This window comes from Myotis daubentonii, chromosome 5, assembly GCF_963259705.1.
Source record: "Myotis daubentonii chromosome 5, mMyoDau2.1, whole genome shotgun sequence".
Taxonomy (NCBI): Eukaryota; Metazoa; Chordata; class Mammalia; order Chiroptera; family Vespertilionidae; genus Myotis; species Myotis daubentonii.
This window is the reverse complement of record NC_081844.1, coordinates 732,831-760,261: the sequence shown is the minus strand read 5'-3', so window position 1 is coordinate 760,261 and position 27,431 is coordinate 732,831. Positions and strand designations below refer to the sequence as shown.

General features: G+C 51.0%; 2 protein-coding genes across 4 annotated transcripts in view; one reads left to right on the top strand and one right to left on the bottom strand.

The window, feature by feature from the left end:
* Positions 1-1,024: 1,024 nt before the first annotated feature.
* LARP7 (La ribonucleoprotein 7, transcriptional regulator) lies at positions 1,025-19,696 on the bottom strand. Of its 3 annotated transcripts, none has more exons than XM_059695500.1 (13): positions 19,544-19,696; positions 13,282-13,485; positions 12,440-12,540; positions 12,280-12,363; positions 12,021-12,185; positions 11,835-11,928; positions 11,406-11,759; positions 11,185-11,329; positions 9,563-9,714; positions 8,626-8,744; positions 6,082-6,241; positions 5,794-5,885; positions 1,025-1,363 (listed from the first exon to the last, which is right to left on the bottom strand). In XM_059695500.1, exons 2-13 carry the CDS (start codon positions 13,481-13,483, stop codon positions 1,283-1,285), a joined length of 1,749 nt encoding a protein of 582 aa, XP_059551483.1. In that variant the 5' UTR covers positions 13,484-13,485; positions 19,544-19,696; the 3' UTR covers positions 1,025-1,282. The 3 variants fall into 3 exon arrangements, with proteins under 3 accessions (XP_059551483.1, XP_059551485.1, XP_059551484.1); XM_059695502.1 differs by having other exon boundaries at positions 11,406-11,756; XM_059695501.1 differs by lacking the exon at positions 19,544-19,696 and adding an exon at positions 17,960-18,097.
* Positions 19,697-19,826: 130 nt separating this feature from the next.
* ZGRF1 (zinc finger GRF-type containing 1) overlaps positions 19,827-27,431 on the top strand; it is a 54,369-nt gene continuing 46,764 nt past the window's right edge. The window contains exons 1-3 of the mRNA XM_059695423.1: positions 19,827-20,027; positions 22,944-23,033; positions 24,345-24,425. Of these exons, the coding sequence (XP_059551406.1) occupies positions 23,013-23,033; positions 24,345-24,425 (102 nt within the window). The 5' untranslated portion in view covers positions 19,827-20,027; positions 22,944-23,012. The remainder of the gene's footprint in view (positions 20,028-22,943; positions 23,034-24,344; positions 24,426-27,431) is intronic.

Below are 27,431 nucleotides of genomic sequence, written 5' to 3'. Positions count from 1 at the left end.
TCCCGTCTCCTGGGCCCAGAGACTTGTCCAGGGAGACCTGTCTCGCCGTGAATGGCTGGGAGAGGAGTTCTGGAGTCTTCCTTGATGAGCTCTCCAGTCTCCGTAGACTGCCCTGAGGGCAACTGAACTCCTGAAACATTCACTTATGAGGACAATTCTGGGTCAGTGGGCGTTTTGCCATCGTCTTCACAAGTGCTCAGTGACTACTTCTGGTCTCTGCCTCCAGCAGAGTGTCTGCTGGCTTTCCTTCAGGGAGAGGCGAGGGGTGAGCTGCCAGGACACCTCTGTGGTAGTAAAGCTCATGTCGCCCCACCGAGACGTGGCCCATGTCCTCAGAGCTCTGACCACAGGCTGCTGAGATGTACGAAGAGGCAGCCGGGTGGAGGGCACCGCTGGACGGAGCCGAAGGGACGGGGTCAGCAGCCTGAAGAGTGGGACCGGCTGCGCAGGGCACGCCCTGACACCTGGAGGCAGACGGGGAGCTGGAGAAGCAGCCGGCACAGGTGGCGGGGGGTGGCGGGGGGGGGGGCGCGATGGCTCCAGCCTGGGAGTCCCTCAGCGAGGCCTCACACAGGTTCGATGTTCTCCCCTGTGAGTTCACAATCCTCTGAGCGCCACCAGCGTCTACAGATGCAATTAAATTCAAAACATCGTGGCGTGTGGGGACGGCTACCGTTTGGATGCGGGGCAGTTAACTGGTTAATTAACAGCATTTGTACGTTTTATTTTTGTCTTCATTTATGGAGACAAACTCAGTACTTTTAAAATGTAAGGTTTTAATCGGAAGCAGTTCATGCGGCCTGTTCAGTGGGAACGCGGAGGGGCAGAGAACAGCGCACGGAATAAAAAGGCCGCACATCTGTCTGCACACACCAGCCTGCCACGACGCCCAGGACATGGAGTGGGAAAAGCTACAAAATGGCAAGTGCAGTGAGCGCCTGCACATTTCCCTAAACTGCGTGTTAACGTAGTACTGATTTTTTCCGGCACGTGATTTAGTGATATAAACAAACAAAATTAATGATAATGTTCAAAGCATTTATTTACTAAATCAATGAGGTTGATTTATGTACGAGCATTTCAACAAATAAAATGTTTAATGAAAAAATCCTAGTATACAATGTACTTGTCTCTTGAAAAAAAAAATCTTATTTACAAGTTATTTTAGATAAATGTGGGTTTAAAAAAAACATTCATCAGGCATTACTAGCATAATAAAAATGGGTTTCTTCAGAACAGCTCCAGCATCCAGTGAAATCTTAAGAGGTGAATGAAAATTTTTTCAATTATATTGAGAAAATCTAATATGTTTACTTGCTTGTTGAGTCTTTTCGAGTCTAATCTTTTCAGCTTTGGCGATTAACTACGGAGAAAGAAATCAGAAATTAGAATGTATTGGATACCTAAAAACAAACAAAATATAATTATGTCTAGAAAAATTTCACAACTATCATCAGCTTGAATAAAATATTTCCAAAAGGGGGAGAGGAAGACAAGTGAGATAATTAGGCTTAGGCCACATCAATCACAGAAAGAACTATCAGGTATGGTTTATAGTGTAAGAGGTACTCAATCTTTCAATTACCCAACCCCCCCCCCCCCCTTTAGTTCCAGATGACTGAACATTTTCCAATGAAAAGGAGCCACACTCCCCGCAGCTACGTTGGTTACCTGCGGGTCAGGACCCACCCTGTTAGCTGCCCCCCGCCCCCCGCGCCCCTGCGCCAGTCCTGACCGCTAAGTCACTCCTAGGGCCTGTGGTCAGCCAGGACACTGAGCTTGAGAATCACGTGCTACTGGAGCGAGACGGCGTATTTCGGGCAGAGCGCCACACAAAGGTCTGCTTACAAATTTGAAAACAAAAATCTCAAACACAGCCCTGGCTGGGAGGCTCCGTTGGTTGGAGCGTCACCCCATAACCCAAAGGTTGCAGGTTCAATTCCCAGTCAGGCTGCGAGTTCGATCCCTGGTCAGGGCTGGGCAACCAATGGAAGCTTCTCTCTCACATTGTTGTCTTTCTCCCCACCGTTCTCTTAAAACAAAAACAAAAACATATCCTCGGATGAGGAAATAAATACATAAACAAACAAACAAATAAATGTGACAAGTACGGTCTACTACTGAAAAGACTTATTACGCCAGAACACAAACACGTCAATATTTTCAAAGAAGGCATGAAATTATGTGGTATGAAGATCATTTAAAATAACTAAATATCCCACAAGCTTTCTTTTTTAACCCTCACCAGAGGATTTTTCTGTTGACTTTTTTTTAAAAAATATATTTTTGTTGCTTTCAGAGAGGAAAGGAGAGAGAGAGAAACATCCATGATGAGAGAGAAGCATGGATTGGCTGCCTCCTGCACGCCCCACACTGGGGATTGTGCCCACAACCCAGGCATGTGCCCTGGACCGGAATCAAACCTGGGACCTTTCAGTTCGCAGGCTGACGCTCTATCCACTGAGCACCACTGGCTAGGTCAGCCATTGACTTTTTGTAGAGAGCGGCAGGGAGTGAGGGAGGCAGAGGGGGAGAGAGACACATCACTGTGAGAGACACAACTGCCTGCCCCCATGTGCCTGACTGGGGCAAGGATTGAGCCTGCAACCCAGTGCACGCCCTGGACCAGGAATCAAACCCTTGACCAGCCGTGGGCAAACTACGGCCCGGGCCCGTTTGAAATGAATAAAACTAAAAAAAAAAAAAAAAGACCGTACCCTTTTATGTAATGATGTTTACTTTGAATTTATATTAGTTCACACAGACACTCCATCCATGCTTTTGTTCCGGCCCTCCGGTCCAGTTTAAGAACCCACTGTGGCCCTCGAGTCAAAAAGTTTGCCCACCCCTGCCCTTGACCCTTTGGTGTGCGGTCCGACCCTCTAACCACTTAGCAACACTGGCCAGGGCCCAAGAGCTTTCTTTCTTTTTTTGTTTTTTAAATATATTTTATTGATTCTTCCACAGAGAGGAAGGGAGAGGGATAGAGAGCTAGAAACATCGATCAGCTGCCTCCTGCACACTCCCCACTGGGGATGTGCCCGCAACCCAGGTGCATGCCCCTGACCGGAATCGAATCCGGGACCCTTCAGTCCGCAGGCCGACGCCCTATCCACTGAGCCAAACTGGCCAGGGCCCAAAAGCTTTCTTGATAAAAACATCTAAAATATTTAGCTTTGGTAGAAATGAAAATCTCATTCTCATAAAAACACAGATTCGAACGAGCAACCGCCCACCGACAGTTCTTTAAAGTGTGCGGTGACAGTAGGCCGCTGGCAGGAAGCCGCTGTGGGTCACCCCGAAAGCCCGTTCCTCCCGAGGTGCGGCCAGGTGACAACTGCCACTCCAGCTCCCCCACCGGTCCACGCACTACGCTCTCCCCTGCTGAGCGTCCGGCACACCAGTCGTGCAGGAAAAACCCGTTTTGATAAAAAGCAACACAAAATGAAAACAGGAGGTGAGTGGGTGGGAGGTAACCCACCACAGACCTCTTACGTGTGTGTCCATAACCCACGGGCACGGACAGTTGGGGGGGAGGCCTGGGGAGGGGGTGGGGGGAGGCTGGAGGGGTTCATGGGGGAAAAGGGGGACAAATGAAATTCTTTCAACAATAAAGACTAAAAACATTACCATTTACTCTAAGAGCTAAAGGGAAAGGGGAGAAGCCTCACTCTGCACCATGTGCTCCAGGTGATGGCCACAGGCACCGGGTCTGGCAGGAACGGGGAGGCCGTGTGGGCAGACCTCCGGGTCCCTCACCGACCGGAGCGTCATCTCATTTCCCCACAGGAGACCCTACCCGCAGGGGGGCAGGGGCAGAGCGTGAGTGTCCTTCCCCCTTCCCACCAGGACGCAGGAAACTGTCCCCGCTGCCTACACCGCGACGTGGAAACCAAGCCCAGGATTCACGGCAGCGCTCTCCCCGCCGTGGACGCCGGGCCGTCAGGCAGGTCTGTCTCACCGTCTGGCAAGCCTTCTGGGAACCCTCAGCGCCCACCGAGAGGCCTGTCCGGCCCCCAGCGGCACGGCCCCCGCCCCCAGGAACCGGCTCCCTGGGCCGAGGCCGCAGACGCCCGGGCCCTGGTCTGCTCCGCGCGGCACTGCCAGCACCCGCTGCGCGGCCACTCGCGGAGTCCTCACTGGTGGCCACGGGAACGGGCCCTCGGAAATAAACGAAATGAGCCAGAAAGGAGGCTGCGAACTGATCACGGCCCAGCCTCTCCTCCCAACTGCGACCTGGTGTGGCTCCCGCGTCCCACTTCGGACGGGAGCCCACGGGCGGCCTCCCTGGCGGGGCTGGATGTGGCTGGAGGTGCAGCAGGTGAGGGGGTCGGAAAAGAGCCCGCGCTCCCCACCGGCCCTCGCTGGGCTCCATTCACCAAACGCCCAAGTCAATCTTTTTCCTCGCCTCAAACTTAGGAAAATGGGATCTTTCTGAAAAACAAGATTACTAATTCCTAGTTCTACAAACATACAATTTAAATAAAGCGACACACCAACTGGAAGATAAACATTATTAAACAAAGTGGTTTCATTTCAGGGCCGAGTTCTGGATTAGCGACTTTAACATTTAAATGGCCTCACGCAGGCTTTCAAATTAACACCTCCCAGAGCCCAGCGCCCCCAGGAAGGAGGAAGGCCTCCATCCCAGTGGAGGCGGGTGAAGCGAGGCTGAGGAAAAACACCCGATTTTAAAGGTGAAGGAGGAAAGAATTTTATAAATACGAGCCCAAGCCGTCAATCCTGGAATACAGAAAGCATGACTTTTCAAGTGCCCACCAATGACATAAGAATGCACATCTTCGCCAAAGCCGGTTTGGCTCAGTGGATAGAGCGTCGGCCTGCGGATTGAGAGGTCCCAGGTTCGATTCCGGTCAAGGGCATGTACCTGGGTTGTGGGCACATCCCCTGTGGGAGATGAGCAGGAGGCAGCTGATTGATGTATCTCTCTCATCGATGTTTCTAACTCTCTATCTCTCTCCCTTCCTCTCTGTGGAAAATCAATAAAATACATTAAAAAAAAGAAAAAAAAGAATGCACATCTTCATAGGCTTTTCTGACTTTCACAATATACACTTTAAACTTTTGATAATAGTAATTTAGTTATTATGTGCCCTGTTCTGTTCTAAGCACTTTAAGATGCACTAACCTTTACATATATAATAATCTGTTTTAAAATAATAAGCTTGACATCTCACTAGAAACAATAATTTAATTACTCAGTGTAACTTAAAATAAAATTATTGAACGAGAAGCTTGCTTTAAATTACTTACTGTATTGAAAGTTGTTTATATCACTGACTATCCAGAGAAAAAGCAATACGGCTTATCACTGCTTAGGGAGCCACACTCCTAAAGGCTCTCACCCTTATCTCTGGAGGCTCCTGTCCTTAGAGACCACACTCTACATACACTGTGTTTTTTACCTTAAGTGAATGTTTAAATAATCACTTACCACCCAGCTGAAAGCCCAGCATTCAGAAAGCAGGACTGCTTTAAGTCAGCACACAAGTTAAAAAAAAAAAAAAAAAGGCCAAAGGGAAAACTCTAAATTAAAATCATGCACCCCCCTGAGGAAAATAATTCTGATTCTGTGTATTTCAAAATCTAGAAAATAAGTGTTCCCTCAACCTCAAGCTCAGTGCATGCGCGTAAACCCGCCACCTACTGCAAACCGAGGCTGTTGTGCGCCTGCGCGTGACTCCAGAGGCGCGTCAGCCTTCGGACACGCTCAGGCTGCCCCAGCCCCCAGCCACGCAAAGAATCGCGAAGCTAAATGAAATCAGCCGCTACCTTCTCGGTGCCTCTTTTCTTCTCGCGGGGCTGGTTCAGCTTGGCCTGCCTGTCTACCAGAATCTTCTGCCAGTACCTCTGTTCATGGTCACCTGAAAACACAGGACACGGGGCTCTGCGTACAAGGGCACACGGAGAAACACGCTCAGGGCTCTGCGCCCCAGCAGAGCTGAAGTGCACGGCCACGGTGCGCGTGAGAGCACAGAGGAGACCGGACTCACCAGCCAGACTCAGAGCATCACAGTCCCCCCAACAGGCAGCTGAGAGGGAAGGTCCCCGCGGCTTTACCTGCGAGAACCTCGAGTTTCCAGCAGTGCTGCTTCTGCAGGTCCGCGCTCGCGCTCAGGACGGCCTGAGCGTCCTCGGGAGACTTGAACCGCACGTGGCACTCGGTGTCTCCGTCCAGCAGGTCCACGTACACCACTTCCGAGATGGTGGCCAGCGTGTCCTGCCGCACAGGGAGAGGGGGTATGAGCAAAGCGTCTCACACCGCGGCGTGTCCCCCGTGGCTCTGTCAGAACGTGCTATTCCGCCTGACGCCTCAATGAGAACGACCCTACGTTAAGCATTTCCTCTGAAATATGTACAAATGCCCTCAGAAGCCTCACAGGGACACCCCTGAGAGCCCAGTCAACGTCGCCTCTAATCGTACTCCACCGCACCTTTCACATCCCCTGAGGGGAGACCTGTCTGGGGAGCACAGACCTGCAGCAGAGCGCACCACACCCGCCCGTCCACAAGAGGGGCGCCCCGTCCGGGAGCCGACAGAATAAGGGCTGGAATTAAAAACAAAATAGAAAGAGCCTCCACGGATTGGGGAAGAGGAGTGTTACCCCTCACCCGTACACTTGTGACTTCTGACTTAAAACATACATGAAAATATTCAACTTCTTGTAACAACTCATGCAAAAGAAGGTTTCAGTGAACCTCCACAAATCCGAGGTTCCTGAGCGGTCTTTGAAAATACAGCTCAAAGTTCTTCCTCTTTGATGAGACACCTGAACCACCTCTGCTGAACTAGCCTGCCACCCAGACCCAGGAGCAGCTCCCCCACCTCGCCTGCTGGGAGGGCAGATTAACAAGATTCCTGCATTCGCAGCAGGCCCCTCAGCAAACGCAGGCGATTATGCAGGAATGTCACACCAGGTCTTCATTTATCAGTCTCCGTTCACGAAGCTAAACAAACAGCTAAGGATTCCCAGCCAAAAACAGGGCCTTATCCATCTGGTCCCCTGCAGTTTTAACCCAAAAATTCAAGCCACAAGTAATTTAGTTGCTCTGAGATGTTGGATTTTTAAGGTCTGATTGACACAGAACTGAGAAACACCTGGAAAGACTACTGCATTACAGACGAGGAGAAAAGCTTATTAGTTAAGAATGAAGCTTACATATATAAAGACCTGTGAGTCTGTGGAAACAGGGGCTAAGTCTTACCTCATCCCATTCCTATCATCCTGCCTATCACACAAGAGGCATTCCTGTTTGCTAGGTCAGTAAGAAAGAGGACATACTGGTCAATTCTTCCCATTTCTTTACCTCGTTAACAGCACTAACTTAGAGACTAGGCAAGAAACACAATCCGTTTCAAGCTGAAAAAGTTGGACTCTGCAATGGAAGCACAGCCACGTGACTGATTTACGTGACTGGTTTATAGTGGCCCCTTTCAAAAGACATTTACTGAAAGCCATCGTCACGTCGGGGTGCCCTCAGAATGACAATGAGCCTGGCAACCCCATGGCAAGCACAAACAGGCGCCACCTCCTCCCAATCGGTTTTGTTCCAGCAAAATGCAAGTAACCGCGAACTTGACTCATAGTTACTTTATGATTTCGATGATCATGAATGAAGAATTTGTAATCGACATAAATTTATGCTATTCATTCCAAATGACAAACCGAATGATTTTTCTATTAAATCTTAATAGAAAAACCAACCAACTCAAGCACAGCAGCACTTCCAAGTTCGGTCTTATCCCTGTGTGTGAAGTTCTGTTTTGCCACAATGCTCTGCAAGCTGGGCGTGTCCGCGTGGGCCTGACCACACCCTCACCCACAGGCTAGGTCTAGGAGCTCCTCACCGAGGTGTCAGCGAGAGCTGCGGACTTGCAGGAAAGCGTTCACACCGATCACAGTGAGCAACCTCAAAGGTTATGCAGGTAAAACGTGACTGGTATGAGGATGCAAAACCAAAACAACTCAACATGATGCTGAAAGTCAGTATAAAAACGTAAATACATTTGCTCTGTTACATTTCTTTCAAGAAAAAAATTTCAATTTCAATTCATTAACAGACAAAAATAAACTAAATTCATGCAAAGAAAAAAATATACATATTATCTCTTTTATTCCAAACAGTTTTGACTTTAGGCAAAAGACAATTTAGGAGTCTGTTCAAAGCTAAGAACACCAATGAAAAGAAATCACAAATTATTTCGTTTGTTCCAAAATCTGACAGCAGACGATTAGGATTTTAGAGTCATTTCAGACCAACTCCACTGCCGACTGAATCTTCAGCACGTGTGGGCACTGCCCTTCTAACACCCATCTCTGAAAACAAAAGCCCCAAAGAGGAGCACCAGGGAGGCGCTCTGCTGCATCCGCCCTCAGCTAAGGACTCAGCCCACCGGCACCGGCCAGGGCACCTCGACAGACCCAAGAATTCAGTCTTTGGATTCTGCTCTGGACATTTCAGGGCGGCTCTGGAATAAACCCTGCAAGGACTCCCCCAGAGGAACGGGCCCTGATCGGATTGGCTGTGTTTCCCAAATGCCCCCATTTCCACAGGGAGCCCTGAGGAGGAGGGAGGGACAAGCAGCCCGACGCTGTGGCTCACCCTGACCAGCTTCCGGCCCGGCAGGGGCTCCGGGCTGACGATCTTCACGATCACGCCGGCCGTGAACTGCGGCCCCGCCGCCTGCGCCTTCTCCGGGGGACGGCCCTCCTCACCGCTCGCTGCCGAGGGAGCAGAAAAAGACCAGGAAGAACTATTACCCTCAGCCATTTAACACCCAGGCCTCTTTACACCGCCATCATTGTTTCTTAGGCTACTTTAAAAAATTAGTTTACTTAATTTAAACTTAATTGTAACATAATTTATGTAATTAAGAAAGGTACACATTGTAAATCATTGGGGCTCATAATAGGCCTCCCTGACAAAACCCACACTGCTAAATGCAGATTACCATGAAATAAAATACAGAAACTGTAATCACTGTAAATGCAAACTGTTACTTTTAGAACACTTGTAACATCTTCCCCCCAAAATGCCCATCTTCCCTGAACCAAAAAACCCAAAAAGTACCTAGATAAACAGGCATGGAATAATAAAGAATACTCTATATAATAATTCAGATGTGAAAATTTATTTTCATTATAGGAATTTAACATATATCCTAATATTATAAATTTCATAGGAACCTCATTTGGTGTTGTTTCTGCTTGTGGTTAATACTATGAAATAAATTTACAAGTGCGAAATTACAATCTTTGTTTACACAAACAATTCATAAAGTAGGCACTCATTACTAAATCTGACTAACAATGAGAACTAGAGAAAACTTAAATAACAGATTAGGAAACACATTGTTTAAATAAGCCCTTCAAATGTTCTTATATCAAGAATGTCGCACATCTGAATAACTTGCCAAATCAGTAATTTCTGTAATGATTACTGTATAATTAAGTTTCTAAAAATTAAAGTTCAGCCTATAACTCCAAAATAGCATTTTAGTGTAAAATACAATATAATGTTACAAAAACTATCATTTTACTTTTTTCATTTTTCAGTCCAGGCTTATCAGTTACTCCATGGTCTATTTCCATTTCTGACTCCAATTTCATTTGGGATATTGTTTTTTTTAACGCAGCCATACTGGCTTTTTGCAGGGCTAAATACTCTTTTTTCAAATCCATCCATTCACTCCTGTAAGAAAAGAAAAGTACATTAGAAATAGCAGATGACTACGGACGTCCCCTCACAATGACTCACATCACCCCGCGAGCAGGCAAAGGGAGGGCCCAGGCCAGCACCCAGATGGACCGGCATCGATTTGCCAGGTCAGTTCTTACGTCTACTTCAATGATTTGAACTTTTGGAAATGAGGGCTTTGAATTAACTGCTAACATTTTCTACAACAGTCATTTCTGGGGGAGAAGGACAGACTGAAATTGAAAAAGACTTAGATTACTGTTAAACTGCTCCCAATTTCAGAGATAACATTCCTCCGTGTTTACAGGAATGAAAAGGAATTCCTAAGAGGGAAAAGGCACCCCCTGGAAGCAACTTATTTACATGCATTTAACATGCAGATGCTTCTTCAAACAGCTGGAGCCCCTCCAGGGAGGAACACAATGGCCCTGTGGGCTCCTGGAAGCCTCATTGTTAACCCTAATCTACGCCATCAAACACACAGATAGCAGAGTTTCAAGGAGGAGGAGATCTTCTGGGGATGGTTTAGCTGCAACACTGACATCTGTATACTTCAAAAAAAAAAAAAAAATCCCGACCCACCCAGGATCCGACCTTCCTGAGCTCAGGCATTAGAATAACAAAAGGCCCTTAATGATTCCCGCAGATAAAGGCAGTTAAGGAATTCAGAGCTAAGGATCCTATAAATACAGGAGCCCCAAGTCCTTGCCCTTTACCCTTCCCAGGAGGACAGGACGTTAAGAACTTTCTTCTGAGAGGTATGCCGCTTGCGTGTCCGTCCGTGGCCCCCACCCCGGCGCCCGTGGGCTCCCCTCCACTTTAACATGGAAATGCTCTCTGTGACCTAAGCAGTAAGTGCTTCCATGTTTTAGTAGAGGTGAGTCCGGCTGTCCCCCGGCTGCCGCCCAGCAACCAGCCTGTTCCCAGAGGCGCGGGGGGGCCCCTCTGCTTTAACCTGGGGGCACCTGCTGTGTAAAGCAAAAGTAAGTGCTTCCATGTTTCAGTGGAGGTGTCCCCACACCCACACCGTGTTTTGGGCCCAAATCTGTTTTCTACTCACTCTCAGGTTAAAGCCAGTCAGGATCGCAAGGCTTCCCAGGACTGGGCTCCCCACCACTTAAACGTGGATGTACTTGCTTTGGAACCAGAGAAGTAAGTGCTTCCATGTTTCAGTGATGGTGAGTCTTGCTGTGCCTGTTCCCAAGCGCATCAGCCCGGCCTGCAGTCGGGCATTCCAGCGGAACCCTTCAGCCTCTAAGAACACCCACCGCTTTAACATGGAGGCATTTGCTCGACAGACGGAAATAAGTGCTCCCATGTTTTAGTGTGGTTGTTGCTTGGTCCCCGTCACCCTGCCGCGCAGACCTGGCCGCAGGCCGGCACTGTTGCTCATGTGCAACTCTGTACCCAGCCTGGAATTGCACTTCAGCAACGGTGACGGCTGGCCGCCGGACCGGCACTCACTTGGGCAGCACGCGCAGGGGGATCACCTCCTCGCCCATCTTGTGCCGCTCCTTGTGCTTCTTCTTGTGCTTCCGCTTCGCTTTCAGGAGCGCCCCGTCTTTTACGGCGCCCGCCTCCTTCTCCTCTTCCGTGGAGACTTCCAGATCTTTCAGAAAAAGAAAAATCAGGTGGTAAGTCAGCTGTACCTGCCGAGCCCCGACCGTGAGCGAAGTCGGAAATACCTTTGTTTTCTTTGGACGCCTGGGAGGCTTTCTTCGGTCTGTCCTTCGGGGCCGTCTTCCTGACTTTGGGCCTGGGAGCCGGGCCCCCCGCGTCCTCGGAGCTGCTCCGCTTCCTCTTCTCCGCTCGCCCCGAAGGCAGACCGGCCGCGTCAGCTCTGACCCGCTTCTTCTTCTTCTTGGAGGGGGGCTTCTGGGGCTCGGCGCCCTCCCCTTCGGAGCCGTCCGACGCGGCCCTGGGCCCCTTCGCCTCGCGGGCGCCGCTCTCCTGGCCCGTGTCCACGGTCGCCTCTTGGGCCGGGACCCCGTCTTCCTTCTTCACCCGCACTTTCTTCTTCTTCTTCTTCTTCTTTTCTTCTGTAACAGCGCTCCCATCAGTTCCCGCTTCCCCGCAGCTACGTCCACTGACAATATCTTTATTTAAATGCTCACCAGCTACTCCCAGGGCAGGAATGGGCTTATTTTTCACTGTTTTAGGAAATATCCCAGGTTTCCTTGGTGCTTCCTCTGGTGGGTTGTTAAGAAACTGAAATGAAATCAGCAAAAATTTCTTCTAATTAAAATGCGCGATCATTTTATTTTTTATTTTGCTCGTTTTTTTTTAGGTTCCGGACCCACCTCAATAGCTTTTGCTGCCTGTTCTTTTGTCTCAAATTCCACAAAGGCAAATCCCTTCGGGTCCCCCGTCGACTTGTAGTGTGGGATGCTCACATACACGACGTTGCCGCATTTCCCAAACACTCTCTCGATCCAGCTGTGGTTGACATTTTTGGGAAGTAGCTCCTACAGTGAATTAGTGACATTATTAATACTGCTCTCACTCCCCTCACTCCAGGGCGTGCGACGCGTCTTCACTTGTCTTCCAGGACAGGCTTACCACGTACACGGTCCGCTCGTCCTCGTCCGGGGGCTGCTCGCCCAGGGGCTGCCTCCTCCTGACCCGGGTGCCTTCCAAGTCCAGCTGCGAAGCACAGTTAGTGAGCGGCTGAGTTTCCATGTAATCGTGCGGTAATTCATGTGATGCAAACTGTTCTTACCTCCACGACAGCTGAACTTTTCAGTGCTCTGGCTATTAACTTCTTGTCAGTGGTCAATTTTTTCATTTTGTTAAAAGACACCAGAAGCGATATATCAACATCTAATAAAAACATAAAAGTGAACAAAAATAAACTTTCAATCTGTTCCTGTTACCATCATGGTTGAAATCCTGTCCCATTTGAATTCTTAATGTCTCCTTTTAAAACTGAGGATAAAACCTTAAACTTTATTAGTTTTAAAATGCTTTCCTGGGACATGCTCTAGAGCAGTGGTTCTCAACTTTCCTAATGCCGCGACCCTTTAATACAGCTCCTCATGTTGTGGTGACCCCCAATTTCATTGTTACAAATTGAACATAATTAAAGCATAGTGATTAATCACAAAAGCAATATGCAATTATACATGTGTTTACCGATGGTCTTAGGCCACCCCTGTGAAAGGGTCGTTCGACCCCCAAAGGGGTCGCAACCCACAGGTTGAGAACCGCCTGTCCATTTTCTTAAAGAAAAGTCCTTATAGGTGCATAATTCCACAAATCTGCACAACCCCAAGTCACTGTCCATCACCATGTCTATCAATCACCATTATACTCTGTACCTCCCCCATCTCCACTCACTATGCTGTCATCCGTGTCCATGAGTTTTCTCAATCAAGTCTAGTGTGCACAACATGTTTATATAATGTAGCGTGTATACACCACACATAACAGTAATACTGAAGAACTAAGTAAAACAGTGCACCCCAATTCATGCAATCACATGCTATTTCAGCAGTAAACAAGCTGGCACGTCCAAGGCAGTGCAGCTGGAAAGCGGTTCCGTTTACACCGAAGCAAACTCACATCCGTCTCTGGACTTCTCTATCTGCTCGCGAAGAAACCTGTCCTTGTGGAGATTGGCGTCTCCGAACCAGAAGTCCACTTGCTTGGTGATGTCTGCAAGCACCTGCTTCACCCGAGACCGCTTCTTCTTCTCAACCTCTTTCTTCTTTTCAGCACTTTCCTCTTCCATCGCCATTTCTTGTTTTCCTCTTTCAGTTTCCATTCCTGTGAGTTAAAGAGGTAAACATGTAAGTCTGGTAACAGAAAGAGTTAATCCGTTGAGTAAACTTTCATTGGCTGGCAGTTCATTTAAAAATGTTTAGCTTTTCCCATTGGCCTTTAAGATGTAAACTTTCAGAATATCCTGCCTCAGACATAGGTCAGACAGGCCTTTGAAACTGCAGGCCTAGATGATTCTATGTAAAATGTCACTTAGCTACACTTTAAGTCAGTAAGTCAAAGTGTAAGATTGAGGAACTCAGACATTTCATCTCAACAGACCTCCAAACTTTGTTCACATTTTTAAATACAACCGCCAGTGAAACAGTGGGTTCCTGTCGGAACTGTAAAGTGCCTCTTTCTCCTCCTAAGCAGAGCTTCGCAGGAAAGCTGCGGAATGGCCCTTCGGGTGCCCGACCCTCCCAGGACTCACTTCTTGGGCACCCGTTCCCAGCCGCCCCCTTCAAGTTCTCCTGGCGCCTCCCTTGCCCCGGGCTCCGGCCTCAGTCCTGGGCTGCTCTTGCTCTGAGACCCCCTAGGTACCTGGCTGCTCCCTCACTTGCGGAATCAAGTCTTGTTCAAACGCCCCTCCAGGGAGGGCTCCCTCCACAACTCTAGGTAAAACCGCACGTTTCTGGACAGTTTGTCTCCGCACCTGACGGCCCATCGCATCCAGCTCGCTTGTTTGTTCTGCACCCTCCCTAGAGTGCGGGCTGGAGGAAACCCATGCTTCTTGCATTAGTTACGGCTGCCTCCACCCCGTCCCTGGCACACAGCAGTCACTCAAACGCGCGTGGAATGAATTCTGTCATCTTAATGCCGTCACTAGAGGTACATGCACACACATGCACACACGCATGCGCCCAGGCTGACCACTGGGTCGGATGATGCCGGCCTGCCTGAGGGTAACCAGTCTCACTGAAGATGGTTTTCCTGGAAACAGGAGAGTTAAGACATGTCTCTCCAGCCCCTCTTGGCTGGCATGCAGGCTGTGGGCCCACGTGACCACAATGACATGACAGATGGGAGGGTGAAGGGGGCTAAAGCTTTCACGCACCAGAGGAGCCTCCACACTGACCTTTATCCGTGGAAGCCACAGGCTGGACTGGGGGCGTGTGGGCGGGCAGGCCTCCGAGAGGAAACGCTGCCCCTCTCCACCTGCTGCCTCCGCCCCATAGAGCTTAGCAAACAGGGCAGGAGATGGAGGCCCATCTGCGTCTCAGTCTCAGCAAGGCCCCGCCCCCGCGGGCAGCAGATGCGGCGACAGGGCAGCCAGAGCCCCCGTCACCCTCCAAAGTCAACCCGAGAGAACTTGGCATTTAGAACCGGCTTCCTCGGTCAGCCAGGTGCGGACTGTAACGCAGACACGTAAGGAAGCATTAATTTACGTGATGCCAGCATCACACAAAATGCAGCTCCAGGTCAGAACCAGTCATCAGAAACCACAGGTGTCCTGGTGCTGCAGCGCGTCCCCACCCGGTCCCCACCTGGTCCCATGAGGTGACACAGAACACACATCAGCTGCACTGTCTGACCCAGCGGTTCTCAACCTGTGGGTTCTCAACCTGTGGGTCACAACCCCTGGCGGTCGAACAACCCTTTCACAGGGGTCGCCTAAGACATCCTGCATATCAGATATTTCATGACGATTCATCACAGTAGCAACATGACAGTGATGAAGCAGCAACGACAATAATTGTATGGTTGGGTCACAGCATGAGGAGCTGTATTTTAAGGGCCAGAAGGTTGAGAACCGCTGGTCTGATCCTCAGCAGCTCCCAGGGGGTTTCCCCTTCAGTCTCTCTTTCTGGACCCTCCCCCCGCCCCCCTGGGTTCAGCTGGGCTCCCTCTGACCCACAGGGATCCTTCCGGAGGTCCCAGCTCTCAGCTGCCTGACTCGATGCCGACAGTTTACCATCTAAATTCTCCAGCCGACTTCTCCCGAGCTCCCCACTCTAACATTCAACGGCGCGATCTCTGCCTGTTTATCCGAACTTCATCTCAAGTTTAAAATGGGAAAACTAAACTCAAGTTTTAGCAAACTTGGATTCTGTCTAGTTTTCCATCTCAGACCCAAGTAGGAACTGCAGGCAGGCAGAGCCCCTGAGTCACCTAATCCTTTCCTCACACCAGACAGCTCCTCAGGGCCCAGCTGGCGTGTGCCCTGCCTGGACGACGCAGGGCGCCCACCAAGGCCTGCTCCCGCCTCCCCCATTAGCACCGACCCACCAGCAGCAGCCGGAAAAGCACCGAGGCACGGAAAGCAGGGCAGGTCCACCTCCTGCACCAAGTCCTCGACTGTGATCACACTCAGAATGAACCCAAGGCCCTTGCGGGGGGCCTACAAGGCCCAGGGGTGTCGCCCTAACTCCATCTCTGACACCTGCTGTGACTCGCGGCCACCAGGACCGGGGGCTTCCCGCGAAGGCCACGCCCACCTCAAGGCCTGCACAGCACAGGGATCACTTCCTGGTTCACTCAGGTCCCTGCAAAGGTCACCAGCTCAGAGGCTTTCTTTTCGACCAAATCTAACCTATCCCCTCCCTGCTAACCTCAACCCCTGCACAACCCGTCACCACCGTCCATCCTGTCTCCTCTGATCACCGCCTGGAATTACAGTTGTGTCCCCCCCAGACTGTAAACTGTCAGGGCAGGGACTGGAGCTTGGCCACAACCTATGCGTCTGCTGAATAATTAAACAACGTATTTTAAAGGATTTTACCAACTGTCAGGTGTAAGCATTACAAACCCTTTGGGGGGGGTGGGTAGGACTGTAAATAAAATCCAAATGAAGGCCATGCTTATCCCACGGCGGGACCCAGGGCTAGCGTCCCCCCGAGCCAGCTCTCCAAGTCCCTGCTGTCAGGGCCACCACCGGAGGACGTAGCGACAGAAAGTCACAATCTCCCAGGAACCAGACGGTCCCCCATCCTCGCATCTCAGCCCAGAGAATCTCCTGCCTTCCTCCTCCTAAGGATTCATTTCGGGGCTTGCATCAAGTCGGAGACTCTTGCCCGGGTACATAACATGCCTGCACTGTGCTCTGTAGATAAACAAATAGGCCTTCCCTTTAGAGCAGCGGTTCTCAACCTGTGGGTCGCGACCCCTTTGGGGGTCCAATGACCCTTTCACAGGGGTCGCCTAAAACCATGGGAAAACACATCTATAATTACGTATTGTTTTGTGATTAATCCCTGTGCTTTAATTATGTTCAATTTGTAACCATGAAATTGGGGGTCACCACAACATGAGGAGCTGTATTAAAGGGCCGCGGTGTTAGGAAGGTTGAGAACCACTGCTTTAGAGGCAGCCATGGACAAAACAGAAGGCAACAACCTGGCACAAGGCATTATCTCTGCTACTCAGGCCTGCACTTCTAGTTAACACTAGAAAGACTGAAATTTAGTATATACCTATATTGCCCAAAAGCAGTCAAAATGACTGCATTGTGAAAGAATAATATCGGAGCACTCTTCACTTATGTCCCTTAGCTTTTCCAATAACTCACTTCTATTCGACATTTCTTTCATGAATTTAGGGCGCAAAAGAAATAAAATAAACAACTTATTAGAACAAGTATCACTGCATAAAGATTCGAATAACAAGTACTAGTTTAGCTTATTGAGCAACTGCAACTTATCAAGTATCGACAATTTATCATGTACTTGTATGTTATCATGTGACGGTAATCGAAAAAAAAATGAAAACTGTTATTTCAATACACAGCCGAACTGGTCATATAAGAAATTTACTCAATTCAATAATAAGAGTCATTTGATTATTTAAAATTTCCCAGGCAGTCAAAATGACTGCTTTTGGGCAATATAAGTATAACACATATATATGTACCGGAAATGAAGGAGGGGGAGGTAACTACAATTATTAATAAACGCATTTATATGTTGTACAAAAAGTCACAAAATTCTAAGACATTGTGTTCTTATATACATAATTGTTTTTCTAATTGAAATTAAAAAGCAGTCAAAATGACTTCCTTGGGCAATCTAGTGTTAAGGGCCCACAGTCCACGGAGTTAATCAGCCAAACCATTTACTAGCTGCGTGGGTTCTGAGCACGTTACCTCTTCTCTCTCTGAGCTCTATGAGATGTGGGTAAAACCTGTACCCATGTAATAGGGTTTTACGAAGATTAATTGAAATAGTGTACATGTGCCCTAGCGGGTTTGGCTCAGTGATTAGGGCGTCGGTCCAATTCCGGGCAGGGCACGTGCCCGGGTTGCGGACTCCATCCCCAGCGGGGGGCGTGCAGGAGGCAGCCGGTCCGTGATCCTCTCTCATCACTGATGTTTCTCTCTCCCTTCCTCTCTGAAATCAATAAAGATGCATTTAAAAAAGGTGTACATACAGCACTTCCAACTGCTGCTACGCAGCACACCCTCAGTGACACGGAACCATCACCGCCGATCCCTTAGCAACCTGTCCCCACGTCCCAGCCACGCGCCCTGGGGATCGGCTCTCACGTCCACCCGGTGTTCTCCGCAGCCGTGGTCACCGCAGCCCAGGACGGTCCGCGCAGCTCACCCGCACGTCTCACTGTGCGGACTGGACGGTAAGACGTTCACTAGAATCCCTTAGCTTGGCCACGACCGATGCGTCTGCTGAACAATTAAACAATGTATTTTAAAGGATTTGACCAGCTGCCAAGTGTTAAGCATTACAAGCTCTTTTTGTATGGGGCAGGGGGAGGGGGCAGGATTATGAGTAAGTGCTTTACGGGCCATCTCACAGCAGAACACGTATTTTCCAGGAGCTACTGAGGGAAGCGGTGACAGCGAACGGCTTTAAACAAGGAATAAACCGTATTGTGTGACCGCGCCCGTCCGTCCACACAGGCCATTCTACCTGCTCTCAACCCACAAGCCGTTTCCTCCAACTTCTTGGGACAGAGGTTCCGAGGCTGCGAGGGGCCACAGCCTGGGGAACTGGGGGACCCTCCCCCCCATCGCCTCCGGCCCCCGGGCCTCCAGTCCGCGTTCTGGCTGGAATGGGAGCGAGTTTCAGGAATTCCCGGGAATCCCATGAACGTCTTCCATGGTGCATTTTTTTTTTATTGGTTTTTTTACAGAGAGGAAGGGAGAGGGAGGGAGTTAGAAACACTGATCAGCTGCCTCCTGCACGCCCCCTACTGGGGATGTGCCCGCAACCGAGGTCCATGCCCTTGGCCGCAATCGAACCCGGGACCCTTCAGTCCGCAGGCCGGCGCTCTATCCACTGAGCCACACCGGCCAGGGCTCTCCCACGGCGCATTTCAATGGAAAGGTGGTCATTGGTCCTGCGCGCAAAATGAACACGTGTCCACGATCTTTAAGCAACGAGCCAGGGAACTAGTTACGCGTTAAGACCAGTTCAAAGGAAAATCTAAAAACCAGATACACGAATATGCTAGTAAGCGGTGTATCTGAAGGCGGAAATAAGCTTGTTCACCGATGCAAAACGGGTGAGGGCAAGAGCCGCAGAACTAGCGGCAAAGCGGCCCCGGGAGAGCGAGGCGCCCCGGCCGCGAGGAGCCCTGGGCAGACGCCCGGCGTCTCTCCGGAACATCCCACAGGCGCACTGAGTGCACAGCGTTCAGACACCGGCAGGCACTTCCCCGGGGAGGCCCCTGGCCTGGAGGGTTCGTCAGGGCGACGGGGCGCTCCAAGGCCGAGAGCCCCGGCCCTGCGCGCGCGACCCGCCTCCCCACCGCGGCTCAACCTCCAAGGCCCGGTCCCACCTCGACTCCCCAAACCCCTGCGCGAGGGCCCCGGCCCCGCACGCCGCGCTCACGGGGACAAGGGCCCAGGCCCAGGACAAAGAGGACTTGGTTAGAAGACACGGGTCCTCCCTCCCGTTACCCTAGCGCCCCAGGCTCCAGTCCGTGACTCAGCGTCACTTCCGCGTGCCCCGCCCTCGCCCCTCCGCGCCGACTCCGCGCGTGCGCACTGACCGGCTCGCTGGTAGGGGGAGGGAGAGGAGGTAGGAGAAGGGGGCGGGGCACGAGGGAGACGGCAGGGCGCACGGACCTCCGCGCCCCTCGGTGGCCCCAGAGTCCCCTCGGGACTTACTCCGTTTAGTCTCCAAAATGCAGGCCAGCGCCTGCGTCCTCCAGCGCTTTCCGTCTCCCGAGTCTCACAGTCGTGGTTGTGACGCGTCATAGGACGCGCGACACGGCTATCTGGGCGCCTCCTGGACGCTCCGAAGCGCAGCGCGTCGCTACGTCTCCGTCGTGCGGCTCGCGGGGTGGGGCCTCGGGGCACGCAACCAATGAGGAGTTTGATTGGCGGGCGGAGTCGGCCGCGCGAGCGGAGCGCTGGGCCGGCGCTATGGATGTCCCGGGGTGGTGACGTCACGGCGCTTGGCGGGAGAATTGGAAGCGGGTTTTGCGTCGCGTTTGGGGAAGGCGAGCGGTGCCCGGCTTTCCGAGACTGCGGGCGCGGAGCCGAGGCGGCGTCCCTGACCTGGGGAAGGGACGAGAGAGCCGCCCCCGAGCGGACGGCGAGGACGCCCTGCGGCCGGTGGCCCCGGGTCTGCAGCCCCCGGATGTGTGAGGTGGGAGGGTCCGTCTTCACCGTCACCGGTTACACAGGGTCTCGGCCAAGGAAATGGGGCTTCTCCTTATTGAGATGTGGTGGGTTTTTTTTTTGTTTTTTTTTTGTTTTTTTTAAATATATTTTATTGAGTTTTTACAGAGAGGAAAGGAGAGAGATAGAGAGCCAGAAACATCGATGAGAGAGAAACATCGACCAGCTGCCTCCTGCACCTCTCCCCACTGGGGATGTGCCCGCAACCAAGGCACATGCCCCTGACCGGAATCGAACCTGGGACCTTTCAGTCCGCAGGCCGACGCTCTATCCACTGAGCCAAACCGGTTTCGGCGATGTGGTGTTTTTTTTTTAATTGTAGTTTTTGGGTTTTTAAAAAATATATTTCTTATTGGTTTCAGAGAGGAAGGGAGAGGGAGAGAAACATCAGTGATGAGAGAGTCACGGATCGGCTGCCTCCTGCACGCCCCCGGTGGGAATGGAGCCCGCAACCCCCGCCTGTGCCCCGACCGGAACCCAACCGTGACCTCCAGGTTCAGAGGTCGAAGTTCGACCCCGAGCCACCCTGGCAGGAGAGGACAGGACATTGGGTTCCGTGGGCCGTTGATGGGTCGGGGAACAGGGGCCGCCCTGGCCCGAGCGCACAGCCACGTGGGCGTGCATGGCGCTCACTTGTGTGGTCCCCCGGGAACGTGGGGGCCCCACCCCTTTGGAACCTCTTGTCAGGGGGCGCCCCGGAATCGCCCGGCAGCAGGTGCGGGTGGACGGGGCCTGCGGAGGCCTCCCGGCGTCCCCCCCCCCCCCCCCCCGTAGTGCGCAGGGCGCGGGGGTCGCGTTTCCCAAAGGCCTGCGGTTTGTGCCGGGAGCCGTGCGGCGGAGCCGGTGTGTCCCGCTCGCCCGCCCCGAGCAGCTGTGAACCCCTGAACCCTGAGTCAGACGGACGGCCACCAGCCGAAAAGCCCTGGGGCGCCGCCTGCCGTCCTCGAGGGGAAGTGCGGCCGCTCGAGCCCTGCCGCCATTCCTCGCTTTCACAGCCTCCTCTCGCCGCCCGTCTCACCCTGGACCCCGACGCTGCCCCGGGAGGGGAGTCCCCGCACCCCATCCCGCCCGCGGGCCTCGCGGGCCTGTGCGGTGGGTTCCTGTTCGGAGGCCCCGCCCGCACCCGCCCTGGCCGCTGGGGGTGCTGCCTGCAGCTCGGCCGCGCGTTCCAGGAGCCTTGTTTGGCGCGCTGGCCCCTGCGCTCATCCCTGTCGCATTGATGTGTTTATTTATCTTTAAATACGTTTTTATTTATTTCAGAGAGGGAGAGAGGGAAAGATCAGTGATGAGAACCATGCGTCGGCTGCCTCCTGCACGCCCCGCAGTGGGGACTGAGCCCGCAGCCCCGGCCCAGTGCCCTTGGTCCGGAATCGAACCCGGGACCCTTCCGGGCCGACGCTCTAGCCACGGAGCCACACCGGCCAGGGCCACTTAAAAAATTTTTTTAAAAAAAATATATTTAATGATTTCAGAGAGGAAGGGAGAAGGAGAGATAGAAACACCAATGATGAGAGAGAATCATTGATTGGCTCCCTAGTGGGGATGGAGCCCGCAACCCAGCACATGCCCTTGGTCGGCATGAACCTGGGACCTCCCACTCCGCAGGCCGACGCTCTATCCATGGATCCACACGGGCGAGGGCTAATTTTTTTTTTTTTTTTTAAACAAAAGCAGTTTTATTACAGAAAAGCTCCCTGCAGCAGGGAGGGGGCCCAAGAGGGTTGCCCTCCTGTCACATTAAAGAAATATTTGCATTTTTATTGATGTCAGACAGGAAGGGAGAGAGAGAGAGAGAGACATCAGTGAGGAGGGGAGAATCATTCATCGGCTGCCGCCTGCACGCCCCGCAGTGGGGATCTAGCCTGCAACCCGGGCTCGAGCCTGACCAGGAGCCGTGCTGGCTGGGCTGTTCCTGTTACATTTTATTGTAATTACTGCTCATCACTCCACGGCACTGAGCATTTCTTGAGGTTAGGGATGGTGTTTTGTGCATTTGAGTCTGGCACCTGGGAAGAGCTAAGTAAATGTATCTAATGTATAAGTAATATGCCGGCGGTCTGTTGTACACGTGTGACCGAGAAATGGAACCCAGAATCGCCGATCGCAGCCTTACTGAGCCCTCCCAGGGCTTCTCCGGCGGTGCTCAGACTCCAGCATCACTCGCCCCCCCCACCCCCCCAGGGCTCCTCGAAAGACTGCGGGGGCCCTGACCCCACCCTCCTGTGTCGTAAGTCCGGGTGGAACCAAGGATTTTAATTTCGGACTAGTTTCCAGCCGATGCTGTTGGCCCAGGGGTCATGGCTTGCAGCCAAGGCTTTAGGGGACATATAATTTTATTTTATCGTCTCTGTTCACTTCTTCGCCAGCAATGGCTTTAGATTTCCAAATTTGCCCGCAATAACAGCTTTATCCAGTGGCCTGGGATAATTATAGAACCCGTTGCCACGACATTGAAAAGATCTTTTCCTTGCAGAGGAATTATGTAGATCCGACTGTACGATGTAAAAGGAAAAATGTGAAAAACAAGGGGGCCCTCTTGTGACCATAGCAATTCAGAAACCAAGAATCCAAGCTCCTTCCAGCGGGGACCCAGCCTGGGGGCAGGCATCATTTCTGGTGGATGGTGCGGCGCTGGGAGAGCTGGTGCCGACTGCTAATCATCACAGATCCTGCTTCCTTCCTCTTACCCGACACCTCCCTTTCCCACGGCGGCGTCACTGACCGGGTCTCCGTGCCGGGTAACTTGGCCGCACCTGTTCCCCTTGGTAGTTACAGCGTCGTAGAGCTCCGATTCCTCTCTCGGGGCGAGAGTTTGTGAGAAGATTGTATTTGTTACTTATTCATTTCGTCAGGGTTGAATATTCTTTGTCGTTTTTCAATTTAGGTGTTCTAAATGGTTGAATAACCACTGATTATTTCTGGACCTGACTGGTTTATAACTTCAGAAGAAACCATGGGAAGCCAAGAATTTATTGTAAGTCTTTGTTTTTCTTCCACATTTTACAGATGTTGCTAGAGTTGCCAGATTGAGAAAAAACAAACAAACCCCAAAACAAACAAACCCCCCCAAAACCCCAAACCTAAAAGCAGGACATTCCGTTACATTTGGATTTTAGATAAACAGTGAAAGTTTTTAGTATGAGCATGTCTGTCTCTGTCTCAAGCGTTGCCCTGGATTTTAACTGGCAGCCCTGTCTCTTGTCGCCTGTTCACATTGTTATACAAAGTCCTTTGGAACAAAATCTCAGGGAGCTTGGGACCAGGGAACAGTCTCTCTCTTGAAGAACGGACGTGCCTCTTTTAGGTTCATCCGTGGTCTTACATTGTTTGGTCTCAGGATTCTTTCCTACTCTTGAAAACTATTGAGGACCCTAAGAATTTTTGATTATGGGGCTTATAGTGATGTCTTTCATATTAGAAATTATAACAAAATTTTAAAAATACGTACTTACTAAAAATAATAAACTCATTACATTTAACGTAAATTGCATTTTTTAAAAAATATTTTATTGATTTTTTACAGAGAAGAAGGGAGAGAGACAGAGAGTTAGAAACATCGATCAGCTGCCTCCTGCACATCTCCCACCGGGGATGTGCCCGCAACCCAGGTACATGCCCTTGACCGGAATCGAACCTGGGACCCTTCAGTCTGCAGGCCGACGCTCTATCCACTGAGCCAAACCAGTTCCGGCCGTAAATTACATTTTTAAAGAAAATAGCTACATTTTCCAAAAACAATAACAAAGAAACATTGACAAGAGTAGCATTGATGTACATATTTTGCATGTCCCTTTAACATTGGATTTAATTCTCAGCTCTGCTGCATGCAGTCGGAAATTGAATCTTACACTGTTGCACATAAATAACCTGCACTTAACTCCACTGTGCTTCCCGGAAGGAATGAGAGGGAGGAGGCAAGTAGCTTCATGAAGATAGTCCTGACCTCACAGACCCCTGGGAAGTCTGGGGACCTCCAGGCGGCTCTGCACAGATCATGCGTGCTGCGTAACCAGCACATTTCCCGTTCCCGCTGATGACAAGAAGCTCAAAATTACGTTTGTTACCAGTTAACTTCAGTTTTCATTTAGAATTTACTTCTCCTTTCTCCACCCCCTTGCCTTTTGCTGCCTAGTTTCTTTTTTCTTAAGTGGGTTTATTTTGTTATTGTTATGCTATCTGTGCTTTTATATTGGTAAAAGATGTCCTAAGTATATTTTTTGGTAGAAGGGTATAAAGTACATACATACATAGAAACCATTTCTTCACTTTGTGCTTTTGGAAATAGGTACTGTATACTCATCAAAAGGCGAAGAAGTCAAAAGTGTGGCAAGATGGAACTTTGAAGATCGCTCACCTAGGAAACAGAGTAAGTGCAAAGCGTCCAGGGCAGAACCGAAGCTGCGTTTAGCTTCAGGAGCTGCAGTCTGCACGAGGCCATGCCCAGTGGAGAGGGCCGGTCCCATAGTGGACATCTCCACGTCCAAGTCATGTTATTGTCCTTTTCTTAATTGAACTTATTGGGGTAACATTGGTTAATTCTTCTCATTTAAATAGATGAATGTTTAGCCTTCCCCCGCCTACATTTTTTTATTCATTTATCTTAAACTAATAAATTCATTCACTGTTTGATGCTATTCTGTGTACTTTTTTTCTTTGTATTCCTATTTGGTTAGGGTCAAGTCTTCAAAATCCTACAGATTTAGTCTTATGTTAAAACTAGTGGCCCGGTGCACAGATTCGTGTACATTGAAAGGAAATTAATTAGAAGAAATATTTTAATATCACTATCTGCCCTTTCTCTATAATAGAAGTGTCAACCAAATTCACGACCGACAATGACAGATCGGAGCACATGCGTGCGATGGGCGCCAGCGAGAGCTTTCACGTATCACACATGCGCGAGTCAGCGTTTATTTTTAAATTGCCAGTGCGTGTCATATGTACCGGACGGTCGGTCACTTAGCCTTTTGTATATAGAGAAGGCATCTGATTGGATTCTGAATATCCATCATGTCTTCTTGTGATACAAAATCATAAAACTAAGGTCAGGCTAGTGGTGTCCACTTTATCTTCAGCTGTCATGTGTTTATTGTGTGCATTGTACACCTCACACTGGAACGTGATAGGAAAACAAGATGAATGCGAGGTAGCACCAGAGATTCTCTGGCCCAGGAAAGGTCCCGATCTCAGTGTCTCCTCGGCCACTGCTTCCCTGCTTCTCTTGCGCTCGTAATGCTTTTCTCCATCTGTCCAGATCTTACCGTCTCCATTAATGGCGTCATCACCCAACAAGCATTGCTGGGGGGCGGTGGGGACAGTGAGGTCAGCCGTGGAGTCGGCGTGAAGAGCTGTCCTGCCAGGCAGGCCTCGCTGGCGGCCGGCTCTCCGCCTGGTGGGCGTGTAACCTGGGCAGGGTATTTAGCCTCCGAGCCTCTAGTGTCTTTCTGAATGGGGGCAGTGACACTGTGACCTTGTCCCGAGGGTTAAACGAGGAACATGTAGACCTCTGGCACGCCACCTGGCCCGCTGTCAGCAGGCGTCTCTGTCAGGCGTCGGAGGGTGACTGTTGCTGCAGTTTCTGTCGAGAGGGGCTTTTGTCTAAGCATGAGGGTCATACTCTGTACAGGTGCATGTTCAGGGCTCTGATAACGAAGGACGGACATCAAACTCTCACTCTGGTTTAGGAGTCTTTCCCGATGAAGCGTTTGCTTTGGACACAACATTGGTAGGTTGTGGGGAGAGGGGCCGTAGATGGGCCGGAGCTGCAGCACGGGGTAGAGAACGGTAGGCGAGGCGAGGGCTACCGGCACCGGCTGTGGCTGGGTGAGGCCCGTGTGGGGCAGTGGCAGCAGCCACGTGGTGATGGACGGAGAGCGCGGCTCGAGGAGCAGAAGAGGGACAGCCCTGCTCCATGTCAGGAAGTTATTTTGGCAGCAGTGTCAGACAGAACCTTTAAGCTCTGAAGGATGCAAGCCAGATCGGACTTAGGGAGACAGTTGTAGTGAAGGGACAGCAGTAATATGGACACAGAGTGATGGGGTCTGACTAAGTGAGGGGTGACCAGTGAGACGTTAGGAAAAGGGCATAGAATCTTAAGGTCTCGATACGGAAGGCAAGGAGGCTCCAAAATCAGCTTCCGGTCTCCGTACGATTGACGTGCTCGTCAGGGCATCTCCAGAAAGAACGCCAGCTCGGAGGGAACTCGGAGGCTGGGCTCCGTCTGAACGCACCGAGTTTCAGGTCGTGGAGACAGTCAGGTGACCGGCGTGGGGACCCGGACTCAGGAGCGTCCGGGCCGCTGAAGGGAGTGCGTAGCTTTTGGGTGCTGCTTGCAGCTCCTGGAGTGGATTCATGGGTTCATTTATTCCACAGTTTTTGAGCTTCTGTTCTGAGTCACACGCTGTTCTGAGGGATGCCGCAGGGAGCAAAGTTAAACCCCTGGCTTCGCGGCAGTCACATGGAAGAGACGGACCAGCATGTCCAGGGGGTTAGGCAGACCACCGGGAGGAGGGGAGCAAGGGTGAGGTGGACACAGAAGGGCCTCTGGGGCCTTCCCGGTCGCTGAGGACTGCTGCTCTCATTCTGTGGGGCTGTGGCGACCGGGGAAGGGTTGAGCAGAGCCGTGACACCGTGTGATCTGTGTGGGAGATGATGTTCAGGGCGGGGCGCAGGCCGTAAAGGGGAGAGGAGAGAGCCCTTGGAGACACCCGTTTTTTAACAGCTTTACTGACATACAATTCACACACTTTTTTAAAAAAAATTATTGATTTCAGAACAGAAGGAGAGGTAGAGAGCGAGATAGAAAGAATGAGAGAGGATCATTGACCGGCTGCCTCCTGCACGCCCCACACTAGGGATCGAGCCCACAACCTGGGCATGTGCCCCGACCGGGAGTCAAACTGTGACCTCCTGGTTCATAGGTTGACAACCATTGAGCCGCACTGGCCGGGCCACACACTTTCAATTCACCCATTTAGAGTACACAGTTCAGTGGGTCTTAGTATATTCACAGAGCTTTGCAATCACCAGGATATAACTTTAGGGCATTTTTGTCACCCCCCCACCCCCCCCAAATCCCATAGCCATGAGGAGTCACCACTCGGTATGTGACCCAGCCCTCAGCAGCCACTGACCTGCTCGCTGTCAGGAGCTGTGCCTGTTCCGCCTGTCACGTGACTGCCGTCCCAGCCCCTGTGGGCCTCTGCCAGCTTCTTGTGATGTCATGCTTCAGTGTCCATCCGTGTTGACTGTGTATCAGTGCTTTATTCCTCTTTCTTGCTGAGTAATGTTCTGTTGTGTGGGTTTCCCACACTTTCCTTATCCCCTCATCAGCTGACAGACATCTGAGTTGTTTCCTCTGTCTGGCTGTTAG

What these genes read in the sequence shown, in the direction of transcription:
- LARP7 (XM_059695500.1), bottom strand. Translation starts at nt 13,483, where the DNA reads ATGGAAACTGAAAGAGGAAAACAAGAAATGGCGATGGAAGAGGAAAGT. An exon ending in AAAGTTCAGCTGTCGTGGAG is followed by an intron (nt 12,364 to 12,439) that starts GTAAGAACAGTT and finishes TGTGCTTCGCAG; the next exon opens with CTGGACTTGGAAGGCACCCG. An exon ending in CGGGCCGGAAGCTGGTCAGG is followed by an intron (nt 6,242 to 8,625) that starts GTGAGCCACAGC and finishes CCTGTGCGGCAG; the next exon opens with GACACGCTGGCCACCATCTC.